This window comes from Vigna unguiculata, chromosome 7 (assembly GCF_004118075.2).
Source record: "Vigna unguiculata cultivar IT97K-499-35 chromosome 7, ASM411807v1, whole genome shotgun sequence".
Lineage (NCBI taxonomy): Eukaryota > Viridiplantae > Streptophyta > Magnoliopsida > Fabales > Fabaceae > Vigna > Vigna unguiculata.
Window position 1 is genome coordinate 28997196 of NC_040285.1, and position 10255 is coordinate 29007450.

Consider the following 10255-nt stretch of genomic DNA (forward strand, 5'->3'; position numbering starts at 1 on the left):
AATTAAACGCCATACAAAATATTTATTAAATATTTTACTATTTAATAAATATAAGAGAATGATTTTTGTTATAATATGCTAAACATAATATACATTTAGTTTCAGTAATATAATTAACTATTATACTTATTATAATAAAGTTAATATGTTTGTATGAATACTTACAAATTATAATATGCTTTAATTAAGGATGACAACATGTGGATTTGAACATTCTTATCTTTATATTTGAGAATTCTTATTTTTATATTGTACACATATGCAATTTTTATTTTACGTCTCCGAAAATGTGCATATTTTTGCATTTATACTTATTTCTATTTTATTTTAAATATTAATTAAATATTTTGTTTACAACTAATTAAAATATAGTAGAAAAAAAAAGATGTTATAAGTATTTATTGTCAAAATCAGATAATTATTTTTCTAATATCAAATAGTAAGACACAAATTATAATTATATAAATTTCAAATAAAAATATTTGATAACCTCTTAATGAGAGTCAAATAATTATAACAAATAGTAAAAATAATTAAATGTTTCTTTTAGAAATAAAGAATTTTTTGTCTATTTGAAATAGAAAAGATAATGAGAATGAAAATAAATATTAGAATGGGAGACAACTCTTTTTGTTTCTGAAATTGTGAAATAGATAAAAGAGACGTATAGTTACACGCCATATTCCAAATTTTGTTAAAATTTTCAAATGGTATCTAATTAGACTTTTGTTTCAAGTGAGTTTTAATTTATTGAAAAATTAACTCAATTAAATAATTTATATTAATACCTTATATATAATATTAGTATTAGTGTCACATGTCAATTTGTACTTTTATTTTTATTATTTTGCAAAATTTTGTGTTGTATGTTCCTGCCATGTAACATGTGTTACATGTCAGTGTCAAATTCAAATGTCATGGTCTTATATTTAATGTATTTCTATTACATGCTTTTTATTTAATGCAATTATATTTTTGTTTTTAAAATATAATGTTGTTTCTCTTCAAATTAAAACAAATTTTATTATTTGTATAGATGTTATAGTAATATTTTTATTAAAATTGTATTTTAAATTTTAATATTTTTAAATTTTAAGTCAAACAAATAGTTATTCTACTTTTTATTTTATTTTAAGTTCAACATTAGTTTTTTATTTATTGTATTATATTTATTAATAAGTTTAAGTTTCATTTTAAAAAAGTAAATATTTAAAACAATTATATTATTAATTCATATTTTTTGTATAACATTAAAATTAATTAATTTAAATGGAATCTACTAATAATATTAGAATTGATTTAAACTTAATTTTAAAAATAAAAATTAATTTTAATATAAATATCACTATAGCATTTATAATTATAATAAATTTGGTTATAATTAAAAGATTTTATTCAGAAATAAAATATTAAAATCGAATTGAGTCAAATATATACGTATGTAGAATAAATTGAATAAAAAATAATAATATTTGTTATTGACACCAGCATCGACACCTAACACATAATATGTTGAAAGCAAAAAAATGTACAAGAAAATGAATAAAAAAAATTACAAATTCATACGTAACGGTTTTTAATATCGAAGGTACTGACAAAATTAAATCAAATTTTAAAAAATTGAAGCTTAATTAAAAAAAAAATTTAAATGGAAACGACTCAAAATTTTTTCTCAACTTGGAACTACTAAATAAGGAAAAAAGAAATATAGGGAAAATATTTAAAATTTGTAGAATAAGAGTAAAAGCTAAATCTTAGAAAAGTAATCTGTTGGGTGAAAATAAGGGGTGTGTGCGCATCTGAATTGAACTGCGATACCTACTGATGAGTTGATTTGTATTAAAAAAAAAAGAAAAAGGTTTTTGTTTGGTATTTATTTATTTTAGAGGAAATAAAGAAAGGAAGAAAGTGTGAGAGGATGGTGAGGATACTGGGCCCATGTGGTGCTAAGTGTATCCACAGAGCAGAGCAGAGCAGAGCACTGGGTCTATAAATTGTGTATAGTTTTTATGAATGAAGGACCATGCTACCACACATTCACTTCTCTCATTTCTCCTTCTTCCCTCTCCAAACTCAGTGAGGAATCAGAGAAAGTTATTGAGTTGAGCAACTATGACCATGGAAGAGGGGAGGGTGGTGAACCAGGACTACACCCAAGATGGCACTGTCAACATTAAAGGCAAACCTATTCTTAGATCCAAAAGTGGCGGTTGGAAAGCTTGCTCCTTTGTTGTTGGTAACTTTTTTCTATCCTTCTCTAACCTTTTTGCTTTCCCTTTCTTCTACAAATGCACAACTATTTTATTACTTTAAAACCTTTCTTACGTTTCATTCAACCAATCACAAACCATTTAACAACTCTATTATGTTAACGCAAGCTTTCACATCCATGCCTCTCATATGGCTACTCCTTTTCTTTTCATTTCTGATTGTTTTTCCAATTTCGAAACTTTGAACTACTCAGTTGTACCATGTTATGCTGTTCTCGGCAACTGCAAGTGTTGGTGATAACTGAGAAGAGAAATTTACTTGCTCCATTTTTTGCCTTTGTCCTTCGCTTCGCATTAATTTACCTACCAGAGGTTTTCCTATTTTTCGCTGCAAATGGGGTTTTTTTCTTTGCTTCGCTGGGCAGCGAAGTGATGGTGTACCTGCAGCTTCAGTCCTTGCATAAATATCTCTTCGCATCACAAAAAAAAAGGAGTTTGTCACACACCTTTTTACCCTCTCATTTTCTCTTTCGCTCAAACTACTTCTAACAAGTATATTTTACCATTAAACCACACTTGTTTCTTTTAGTAGTACACTTTTTTTTATATATATATTTTTCCTATATGTTATATATATATATATGTATTACTTTTGTATACATATTTTGTCCTTTTGTAATTTAATGGATGAAGTCAACAAAACATTCACACATCCTTATATTTTTCGAAATAAATATTATGTTCTCCATATCATATCAATTGAACTTCATAATATGTATTTTGATTTTTAATAAATTATTCTCCTTTCCTTTCCTAAAAGTATTTTTTCTGTAGTGATCCTTATTAATAAATCCATCCAATACGCTATTAGTTTATAAATCAAGTCTAATTTATATACAGTCTTATATTTATAAACTAATAAAGAAAAATGACATTTTCAAGTACTTGTAAAGCTTAGTAAATTTATTATACTCGACTTTTTGTATTTATTGAGAAAGTAAGAATCTTTTATATTTGTAAAGTGTATTATCCTTTATAAAATAATATGATTTTTTAAAAGATTAATCTGTTGGGTGAAACCTTTTAGAAGCCAAGGCAAGGAATATTTTTCGTAGGGTGTCCTTGTCGCTCTTTGTTCGCGAGGGTGTGGGCTTTCTTTGTTATCTAAAAATCAATACTAATATAGTGACAATTAATATTAGTTATACAACTAATTATAATTATTTATTAAAGCATCATTAATTCATTTAAACATTATTTATTATTATTACTAAAAAAATTGTTAATTAAAATAGTTGTGAAAATATAAGTTTTGTTTTATGGGTCGAAAAAGGGTGTTGGAAAGGAATGCATGGAAGTTGGAGTTGTCCCTCTCGGAGTGGTGGTAGTGGCTGGTGGGCTCGGTCGTGATGTGAGAGAATCAGAAGCTGTTATTCTGCGTTAATGGAATTGGAATGGATGTTTTGTTTATCAATCGTACAAAAGTAGATTAGGTTTAGGCCTGGAAGTAACCGTTTTCTCCATTTCGATCGTGCCAAATTTCCGAAATCACAAGATCCATACGCATGCTTTCCCATAATCATCATAAACTTCTTTTTCAAACTTTTTTTTTTTTTAATTTCATCGAGAACAATTTTATAATCTCTTCCTAGCTAGTTCTTATCTGAAAGCATTTCTCAAAAATTAATTTTAAAAAATGAAAACAGAATCAACTAAAAAAAGCCTTCTTGCACTTTCAACGATGCCTATTATTGTATGATAGCTGGATTAAATAATGCGTGATATTTTATTTCCAAACTCGTCGTACTGTTTGTTTTTATTATACAAGTCACTGGGTTTATTTTAATTATTTTTGGATAGCATACGATGTTTAACATATTGAATTACATAGAACAAAAAATATCTCTCCAACAGTACTAAAAAAGTATAATTAATATTACTTTTATTATTCAAAGATAGTGAATATTTTACTATCTGGAATCAAACTGGGAAAAAAGAGTTTGGATTGGAAGCAAACCGTTGACGAACGTAACACGCTTCTGATTGAATTGTCACGGATACCAATCCGTAAAGTTGTATAATTAGTGTGACATATTTGACGGGATGACGTAACTCCTGTTTTTGTATGCACTTAATTTAATTAGCAAAATGAGAAGGTTGGTTAAAGCAAAACACTTAGTTGTTTATAATTTGAAAGAGGAAAATTGAGGTTTGAATTGATACATGTTGATGCAGTGTATGAGGTATTCGAAAGGATGGCTTATTATGGAATATCATCAAATTTGATTCTGTATCTTACAACAAAGCTTCACCAAGGCACAGTAACCTCTGCAAACAATGTCACAAACTGGGTTGGCACCATTTGGATGACACCAATTTTAGGTGCCTACGTTGCTGACGCTTTCCTCGGTCGCTATTGGACTTTTACCATAGCCTCTACCATTTATCTCTCGGTAATTAACTCTAACTTTTTCTCTTTTTTTTAAACACCGCTCATTCATTCAATTGGTGTAATCTCCTACATTAATCTACTAACAACTTGTTTGACTTCTTATGTTAACTATTATCAGCGTATTCCATTTTCTATAATATGTCAAAAATAGTTTACTCCGGACATTGAAATCTTGTCACAAAACAAAAACATATGTAAAGTGTCTAGGTAGGCCTTTGACAATTTAACCTCAATTATTTGGATGTCAAGTGTTCATCCCTTCTAATCTCACATGGAGCGTTGGGTGGGACATATAAAATGTTTGAAGTTAATGTCCTCTCTTAAGCTTACGTTTGTGTAAATTTTAATTATTAGTAGGTAGTATGAAACAATTGATTATTCTATCAATATATATTTGAAAATTATGGAAAATGTGAGTGTAAAGTTGATTTAAGTCAAACCACACTCTGTTTGCCTTTGGTGAATCCCATACCACCCCCGGTGGCATTATCACCACCTTTCAACACCCCACTCCCACATGTTAGAAACTAGGAAAAGTCTCGCCCAAGATCCTTGGTGCTTGTTCTTCTTAATATAAAAATTATCATAAAGTTATATCTTACAAAATGATTTTTTAAGTCCGCATATTTTGACCATAACCCTGATTCTTATATATATGTATTATGAGATTAATTAAAATGATTTAGTATTTTGATACCATGTTACATGTCACTTGCTGATTACTCCACACAAAAACCTGTCAAGAACCAACCAACCAAATGAAGCTACTATATACCATAACACTTTCATCCTTTTGGATCAAAGACTTAACATTTAATTTCTTTTTTTCTTTTTCCAATATTGCTAGTATGATAAGTGGACAGTAGCTATCGCTGGACCAATAATACACTAACTCTCGAGTTTGATTAGTGATTCTAGATAAACAAAAGAATCTTGCAGCTCAGCCAGTGAATCGGAACTTGACTTTTGAGGATGAATGATTATTGAGATGGCATACTATTTTTATGACTATGATGTTTATTGAATTATAAAATATTTAAATATTGCTAATTTTATATTAAGTATTTTAGTTCCATTAAATATAACTGATAGATCACATCAATATTTGTTTTACATATATATGTAATTCAATCTAATCACATGTAATTAAAATTTTGTAAGTGAACTGTAATAGAATTGAGATAGGAGATGTTATGATATTACATTGGGGAAGTATTAAAATTTGACCTCATGACAGTGTTGTCTAAGAAAAAGACACGGAAGGTAGTAGGAAAATGTCCCGGTCACTATCTACTGTCTAGTTTGGTTCAAAGCATGTGGCATTCTTTTCATACTTGTGACGTTAGTGGACCGCGCTTTTCATGGTTGTGTGTACACCCTTCGAAAGTATGTGTTGTTTTTATGGTCCACAATTTAGGTTATCATGTTTTTGTACCTGCAACAAGTAAAAGTGTAGCCCTACACAAGTAAACCACACTAACTCGAAAACTATTTATCACAAGTCAGTTACTGGGGCAGGTGCGGTCGTGGGGCATCAGAGTGTGCCACGAATAAAGACAACTAGCAAGTTGTATAGGAGAATCTGATAACAAGACAAAACTGTCTAAATAATAACAACATATAAAATGAAAATCTGACACGTGGTTTTATAACACCCTCTGTAATTATATGATAACCTTCATTCTAATCTTACTATTTTTTACTCAATAAATCCAAACAGATATTCAGATAACCTTTTTGCAGTAATTTGGTGGTTATGCAAACTGTTTAAACTGTCAAAATAGTTTGTTGGGGTTATCTGATTGTTTGATCTGTATTGGGATTGTTAATGGCAGGGTATGTCTCTGCTTACACTGGCGGTGTCCCTTCCGAGCCTAAAGCCACCTGCATGCTATGAAAAGGATGTGACAAAATGCGGGAAAGCCTCGACACTACAGCTAGCAGTGTTCTATGGTGCACTTTACACTCTAGCAGTGGGAACCGGAGGAACCAAACCCAACATCTCCACCATAGGAGCTGACCAGTTTGATGATTTTCACCCTAAAGAGAAGTTGCATAAGCTCTCTTTCTTCAATTGGTGGATGTTCAGCATCTTCTTTGGGACCCTCTTCGCAAACAGTGTTCTAGTGTATATCCAAGATAATGTGGGTTGGACTCTTGGGTATGCTCTTCCAACTCTTGGCCTTTTAGTGTCAATCATGATATTCCTGGCAGGCACACCCTTCTATAGGCACAAGGTGCCTGCTGGGAGTACCTTCACTAGAATGGCTAGGGTCATTGTGGCTGCTTTGAGGAAATGGGAAGTCCCTGTCCCTGGTAACTCTAAAGAACTATATGAACTTGACAAGGAAGACTATGCAAAGAAAGGGAGCTACAGAATTGATCACACTCCAACACTCAAGTACAAAATTCTACAAGAGTATTCTTTTATTTTTTTCAATTTTTACGTCTTAATGATAATAATAATAATGATGATGCATATTTGTGTAGGTTCCTTGATAAGGCCTGCGTTAAAACAGATTCAAACACCAGTCCATGGATGCTTTGCACAGTTACACAAGTGGAGGAGACAAAACAAATGCTAAGGATGATTCCTATCTTGGTTGCTACATTTGTTCCTAGTACAATGATGGCTCAGATAAATACCCTTTTTGTGAAGCAAGGAACTACTCTTGACAGACACATCGGAAGCTTCAAAATTCCCCCTGCTAGTTTGGCTGCATTCGTTACTGTGTCCTTGCTTGTGTGTGTTGTGCTCTATGATCGTTTCTTTGTGAAGATCATGCAAAGGTTTACCAAGAACCCCAGAGGCATTACCCTGCTTCAGAGGATGGGAATTGGCCTTGTAATCCACACACTGATCATGATCATTGCATCTGGGACCGAAAGCTATAGACTCAAGGTTGCAAGAGAACATGGGGTAGTTGAAAGTGGAGCACAGGTTCCTTTGAGCATATTCATTTTGCTTCCTCAGTTTATACTGATGGGAACTGCCGATGCCTTCTTAGAGGTTGCCAAAATCGAGTTTTTCTATGATCAAGCCCCAGAACATATGAAGAGCATTGGGACTTCCTATTCCACAACTACCTTAGGCATTGGTAACTTCATCAGTTCCTTTCTTCTCTCAACAGTGTCACATGTCACCAAGAAAAACGGTCACAAGGGGTGGATTTTGAACAACCTGAATGAGTCTCATCTTGACTACTACTATGCATTTTTCGCAGTACTAAACTTCCTCAACCTCATCTTCTTCGCGTTTGTTACAAGGTTCTATGTATATAGGGTTGAAGTTTCAGATTCCATTGACGTGCTTGCAAAAGAACTGAAGGAAAAGACCGTGTCCAACGTTGTGAATCCCAAAGACTAGTTGATTGGGTATCTAATCAAAGGAAGAAAACTAAGACCCATTAGTTTCAAAAAACAGCTGTTATGTACAAATTTGGATGGCCAAAGAACTACGTATGTGTGTGTTGACTTTGGAATGGTTGTGGTCATTGGAAGCCACTTCAGAAGAGAACCTAATCAAGTTATAGTTATTGGAGGTCGTTTTAGCATGTGATCGTTTTTCCTTATCGTTTGTAACATTCGAGAAATGTCACATGCATCTCGAAAAAAACAAGATTGGAAAAAAGAAATGTAATGTGTTTGATGTTTATCTTTTTAAATCTTCTCTGGCCACTCAAGCTTTTCTTTAGTCAAGAAATAAAGGGTTGAAGACAAAATCTATCAGGTTAGATTTTTATTTCATTCATCCAATAAATTTGCTTTTTAATGTTAAAGCGATTTCTTTGTCGGCAGCTAAAGATTACAAACTGGTTTTCGTTTTTATTCTAATTTGAAAACTCTTACAAATAATAATGAAAATAAGAAGAAAATAAAACTCACTGCTTATGTGTGTGTATATATTTAATAAAAGACCGAAAAGAGAAAGATATATAAGTAGAAAAAATTACAATTTTATGCAAAAAACATTTTCTTGAAAAGTTCAGTCAATACCCAAAAAATTATTGATTCCACACGATAAGTAAACATGCAGAATTCCTTTTCCCTCTTATCTTTTGTTCCATTTTTGTTGTGATTGTGGGAACCATTTGGAGGCAAAGGAGGCCACATATTATTATGGTAACTAAAAGCAGTTGCACATATTATTATCCTTTACACACTGATTTTGATGACTCCACACAGATTCTCTAACTACTGCTTTACCACTTTTTCGCAAACAAAATGTGACATTGTGGACTGCATATGTAAATGGCATGGCATGTAGTAATAAGTTCGCTACTTCATTCAATAAATAAATTCACAAGTTAAATTTTTAAGGTTTTCGACTCAAATTTATAGATAATATAAATAAGTTGTACTTTCAAAATACAACTTCAAAGTAAATACTTTGAAAACACAACTTCCGCGCTTAATTTTTTAGTTTTATTTTTTTTTTACAGAATTTTCGTATTGATTGGAGTATTTTTAAAATACATTTTTTTATAAGTTGATTGATGTATTGAAATTTAATAATTAAAACAGTATCGTATTTTTTTTAAATATTCACATATATATAATTTTAACAAATAAATAATGAAACTTAACTTTTAGCCAGTAAAGTCGTTAATTTTTAACGTATTCTACATATATAATGTGAACAAAATCTTTAATATTTTAATTTAGTTTATAAATTCTGAGATTGAGGTAGTTTAAATATTGAATAGTTAACACAAAATAAGTTAGTTCTTTATTCAATTTTTAAAGAAAAGTTTAAGGTTTTTTATTATGTCGTCATAAAAAATCAAATTAAAATTTTTTAGTCAAATTATCGAAAACAAAATCTAAAAAATAAAAAATAAATTCATATAAAATTTCAAAAAAAAAACGTGAAATTTTTAAAAAGCAAAAATTAATTTTTAAAATTTTAGTTCATTAGTCAAATTATAAAAAAAATATGACAAAATAAAAATTGTTTTCATAAAAAAGCATAACAATTTCAAAAGTTTTTTTTTTCTATAAAAATTACTAATAAAATTATGCATTCAAAGCATAATTTCTATGAAAATAAAACATAATAAATTTTAAAAAATAACAAAAATAATAAAATATTGCACATACAAAATACTTCTATATATGAAAAAAGAAATTAATGTTAGATTATGCACTCAGAGACCAATTATAAATAAGTAATTAAATCTCTTAGTCAATAGAACAATCTCTAAAATCTTATAGAGAATAATGTGGAAGTATACCTGGATTAATCTTTAGTATATGGTTTTTTTTAGGGATGTCAATGGAGTGAGTAGGGTACGGGTCCGATGAATTAATATCTGTTCCATACTCGTATCTATATCTATGTGGATATATGTTATGTGAGTATCAACATATTATTATATATGTTATGTGAGTATCAACATATTATTATTTTAATATTCATGACTATCCACAAGTAGTCGCGAGTATTTTTAAAAGAAAAATTAAATATTTAATAACATATTTTAATCATAAATTCAAATGAAGATACAATGCATAGCATTCTTAAATGTCAAATAAAGTGTGAATAATTCATTTAAACATTTAAATAGTGTTGAACGACATTTTACAAATAAAT

The 10255-nt window shown here is 29.9% G+C and overlaps 1 protein-coding gene across 1 annotated transcript; it reads left to right on the forward strand.

Moving 5' to 3' along the window:
- Nucleotides 1-1941: 1941 nt before the first annotated feature.
- On the forward strand, nt 1942-8404 carry LOC114190865 (protein NRT1/ PTR FAMILY 5.2-like). Its single transcript, XM_028079927.1, has 4 exons — nt 1942-2236; nt 4446-4663; nt 6498-7063; nt 7153-8404. Exons 1-4 carry the CDS (start codon nt 2113-2115, stop codon nt 8027-8029), a joined length of 1785 nt encoding a protein of 594 aa, XP_027935728.1. The 5' UTR covers nt 1942-2112; the 3' UTR covers nt 8030-8404.
- The last annotated feature ends 1851 nt before the right edge of the window (nt 8405-10255 follow it).

What these genes read in the sequence shown, in the direction of transcription:
- LOC114190865 (XM_028079927.1), top strand. Translation starts at nt 2,113, where the DNA reads ATGACCATGGAAGAGGGGAGGGTGGTGAACCAGGACTACACCCAAGAT. An exon ending in AGCTTGCTCCTTTGTTGTTG is followed by an intron (nt 2,237 to 4,445) that starts GTAACTTTTTTC and finishes ATGTTGATGCAG; the next exon opens with TGTATGAGGTATTCGAAAGG. An exon ending in CCTCTACCATTTATCTCTCG is followed by an intron (nt 4,664 to 6,497) that starts GTAATTAACTCT and finishes TGTTAATGGCAG; the next exon opens with GGTATGTCTCTGCTTACACT.